This window comes from Triplophysa rosa, linkage group LG3 (genome assembly GCF_024868665.1).
Source record: "Triplophysa rosa linkage group LG3, Trosa_1v2, whole genome shotgun sequence".
Taxonomy (NCBI): Eukaryota; Metazoa; Chordata; class Actinopteri; order Cypriniformes; family Nemacheilidae; genus Triplophysa; species Triplophysa rosa.
Genome location: NC_079892.1, coordinates 2,118,876 through 2,123,493, shown reverse-complemented (window position 1 = coordinate 2,123,493; position 4,618 = coordinate 2,118,876). Strand labels below are relative to the sequence as shown.

The 4,618-nt window shown below is 42.6% G+C and overlaps 1 protein-coding gene across 2 annotated transcripts in view; it reads left to right on the top strand.

The window, feature by feature from the left end:
- The first annotated feature begins 1,815 nt into the window (after positions 1-1,815).
- Positions 1,816-4,618, top strand: part of LOC130551829 (PDZ domain-containing RING finger protein 4-like) — a 28,888-nt gene continuing 26,085 nt past the window's right edge. For both annotated transcript variants that reach the window (XM_057329781.1, XM_057329780.1), the window contains exon 1: positions 1,816-2,022. In XM_057329781.1, coding sequence (XP_057185764.1) covers positions 1,954-2,022 — 69 coding nt within the window. In that variant the 5' untranslated portion in view covers positions 1,816-1,953. The remainder of the gene's footprint in view (positions 2,023-4,618) is intronic.

Below are 4,618 nucleotides of genomic sequence, written 5' to 3'. Positions count from 1 at the left end.
AATCACACCTGCTGTGATCGACACGTGGATTTTCTTTGGCTCATAATTTGGACAGTTTTTCTCTTTTGTGTTATTCATGCCTGGCAGTTTGAATAATACGATTTTTCATCATTTGTTTAGGGATGCGCAATATTTTAGTGAGTGTATTTGACATGTTTCAAATTCCTTTTGAGTGCTTCGGTGTGAATCATTATAAAATCAGCCGTCATTCAGAATGAATCATTAGATAAATATCGCCTATATGTGTCGGTGGGTCTGTAATGATGAGTAATGATATGTGGTACACTTTCAGATCAAGTCTTTTATTATCATCATTCAGCTGTGTGTCTAAAGAAATTGCGTGTCTCTAACAGGTCCTGGAGGTCATTTGCATGGTATGACAGTATGGAAGTATTGCATGATTTGTACAGCACATAACACAGTATACAGACGTACACACATAACAGTGACACTGGGGAGCTGAGACAGAAACACAGTAACACAGTTATACACAATTATGTTTTTTATGTGTATTTTGTGTTTGTATCTGTGCATCCATATGGTTACAACTGTGTGTGTGTGTGTGTGTGCGTGTGTGTGTGTGTGTGTGTGTGTGTGCGTGTAGTCTCTATGGGTTGGTTAGTGTGAGTGACCTACTTTGCTTTTTGCATTTTATGGTGAAAAGCTTCTGATCAATTCCACTGTGAGCACCATTTCCCCAACCAGTAATACCAGTTTAAGACTTAAAACCACTCTACCACAGCGCACACATGCACACACTGCACAAACACACACCGCACAAACTAACACAATCACATACAATACACAAACACTACAAACAAACACACAGATACACACACAAACAAACAAACACAGAACACACATGCAAGCACATACACATAAACAAAACACACACACACAAACAGACATGCACGCACACACGGGCACGCGCGCACACACACACACACACACACACACGCACGCACACACACACACACGCACGTACGCACACACGCACGCACGCACGCACGCACACACACACACACACACACACACAAACAGACATGCACGCACACGCACAGAGAACACACATGCAAGCACAAACACACAAACAAAGCACTCACACAAACAGAGCCATGAACGCACACACACACACACACACACACACACACGCACACACACACACACACACACACACACACAATTATATACATACAGTATACAAAAAACACACACAACCACACAGACACAAACATATAAACTCACATGCATACGCACGCATACAAACACACAAACAAACACATACACAGATCACAAACATATTAATGCGCGAACACACACAAACAAACACAAAAGCACATCTGCTGAGCACACACACAAACATAAACACACTAGCACACACAAACCTATAGAGCACACACACACAAACAGTATGAACAGACAAGAGGCATTGATGTACACACACACACACATTTGTGTAGCAGCTCCCTGCAGCATCTGTTCTGTTTTATTGTATCATCACAGCTGTAATGATTGTGTACGTGTGCGTGTGTGTGTGTGTGTATGTGTGTGTGCGTGCAGTTCATAATGTTCCTCACAGCCCAGAATCTTTCCGGTAAATCAATGCTGTTCACACAAAAGAGCTTCATTGTCTCAATACTGACAGATTGTTAATGATGCTCTCTCCCTTGACCCCTCCCACTGACGTAACCACACCCACTCATGCATACGCATAAAGCTCCTCATCATTATTCATAGGCTGATCGAGAGAAGGGGGCGTGTCTGTGAGTCAGAGAGAGAGAGAGGCTGGTACCTCACACACAGAGTCCAGCGTGCTGCTGTCTGATGCCGTCGGCTCGTGCGTGCGGATGACACACGGATGAGAGCCGGAGTGTGTGCGCGTGTGTTTCTGGAGGGAGACCCCCGACCCGCCGCGGGGAGAGCGAGAGGTCTGCCGTATCCGTGACGACGAGGATGGGCTGCAATCTGTGTAGTTTACAGAAGAGAGAGGAGCATTACAAACTACTGTATGAGATCTCACAGGTGAGACACGGGAGACGTTCACACTTCTTCTTCTTGCTGTTTAGAGGTTTACAGCCGTGGCAGTGGAACTGGTTTTTGGATGCGGTATCGTCATGGTGATATACTGAGGAAACATACTGTTACTTTGTTTTTGATGTGTTAATACCTTGATTTTTTGGACATGGTACTATGGTTTAATATCTTATGATCTTATGACATATGATGATGTGTATCATTGCATTACCGTAGTATTCTGTGAAGTACCGTGGTATTCCACTTCGGCACTTTTCTGCACATGAAAATACATTTTATTGTAACGGTTACATGCGGTAACCAAAAACATCTAAGAAATGTTCTTGCAGACTTGTGAGATCCCCGTGAGATGATCTGGACCGGTGAAGATGGTTTTATTATAGTAAAAAGGTAAACATGGTATTTTGAGAGAGATTTGGCTTACATTGGTTTTTCTACAAATATCACTATAGTAAAACCATGGTACACTTTCATATAGTGTGTGAGAGATGATCTCATTGAGCTCATGACGTGCTTTTGGACGCTCGTAACCAATTTCATGTTTGACGATGAACTGTAAATGCAAACAGTGTCGATGTGACTCACATGACTGTAATAAATGCAGAAAGATCTTCCTTCTGTTGATTTATTCTCGCTTGAGTGTTTCATTAACTCTTATAATGCTGCTGTCCTGTTTTATCACTTAAATGGGTTTAATAGCGCCTCATAACACACACACACACACACACACATGCACACACGCACACACACTGTGAGCGTTTTCACGGCGCTCTGATCACGGTCTCATTAGAGCTCGTATAAAATGATTTTAGCTGTTAATAAAATGTGAAATGTGCTGCTGTGTGTAATCTGATGTGAGGATCGAGTTCTCTGATGTTCTTTAATGAGGCTCTGAACGACTGGCTATAATCAGACCCTCTGTCTGATCTCTGCATGAACTTGTGCAGGTCCAGAGGTGAAGAAATACAAGTGTTTGCTTGTGTCCAGAGGAAAATGTTATTGCTCAGATGATGCGCTTTCGGAGCTCTCGGGTCTTTCATTTAACTATCAACTTCGGAGTTCGGAGGTGTGAATGAATGTAGATTGTCGAGGTCAAATCATCTTTCGATGAGAAATGTTTGAGTTCACATTGAGATCTTCAATAATATTGACTTTTGATTGCAGACGAGACAAATCTGAGCTCTGTTCGACACATTGTGGACGTCTCTTCTCAAACTCTCATGACAGACACACTTGTGAGATTTCTGACTCTTTTTCTCAGGAGAAATATCTGAGACGTAGATGAGACTTAAGCAAAAGTTTCCATTGCTGTCCGTTTAATGTCATCGATGTCGAGGAGAAATAATTGCTTCAGTCTTTATTCATTTAATATAAACATTTGCTCACGCAAATCTAAGCCAAGTGGACAAAGGTTTGAAAGAAAAGTGGAAGGATATCAGATAATGAAGTGAATCAGTGAAGGAAAGAGTTTGTGTGTGTGTGTGTGTGTGTGTGTGTGTGTGTGTGTGTGCGTGTGTGTGTGCGTGTGTGCTTGTGTGTGTGTGTTTGGAGCTAATTAGTGTCAGAAGAAACACATGAGTCACATTTTCATCGTCTCGTGTTTGTTTGTGCTGTGGTGGACTTTTTAATTGCCTGTTCATGGTCTGTAGGTCCTCCTGAGGTTAAACTGATCATTTGAAGAGATCTTTTTTAAATAACATTATGGTGTGAGCGTATTGACGAGCGCCCCCTCTCTGGCCTAGACATCTATCGTCTTTTTAATGCATTGCATAAAACTGATGCTTTTATGTGATAAAACGGATGCTTGGGAACACTTGGGGTCTCCGTGAACATTTCCTGGGATTGTGATGTCAGTTTAAGGTCCAACATTTCTTCTCAAATTCTCCCAAAAAGTTCCAAGCCACGCTTTTCATTTACTGTCATTTTTTTGCTTTTGATTCTTACGTGACTCCCGTGTCTATTTTCAGGGGATTTAAGGAGAACCATTTAATATCAAGTAGATTCGTCATCGAACGATACTTTAACTAAAAACTCCATTAAGTGTAATGAGTTATGGGAGAAACCTCTGAGCAATGACATTTTCATTTGGGTTTGCTGGAGCGATGTTTTATTGTGAGATGATGTACAGTGACATTAGTGAGTCTAGAGTGGGTTTATGAAGTGTGTGTGTGGTCATCTGCAGCTGGACAGGTGTGCACGTGTGTGTTTGACAAATGAGTTTCATCACTGCCGGGACGTTTCGTGTGTGTGTGTGTGTGTGTGATGGCCCGAGGCCCCGGGGCCGCGCTGACCTCCTCCGTACTGGACTGTACTCTACAAATGTTCCAATCCATCTGGCTGTCCGGCTCTGTGTGTCTGACTGATGGCCCTCGCAGCTGAGAGCAGGAACAAAAAATGCTCTTTTGATGGATCTCATGTCCACAGTCTGCAGATTACCTGATCAACTGAGAGGGGCTTTTGTTTTCTTATTCACAATCCTGTGTGCAGTTAGGAACGTGGAAATCTGGACTCTGATTGTTTTTTGCTCTGGAATCTTGAGCTCGTTTATGAGTCAGGTGCATACAGAACTAGGGGTTTCACAAAG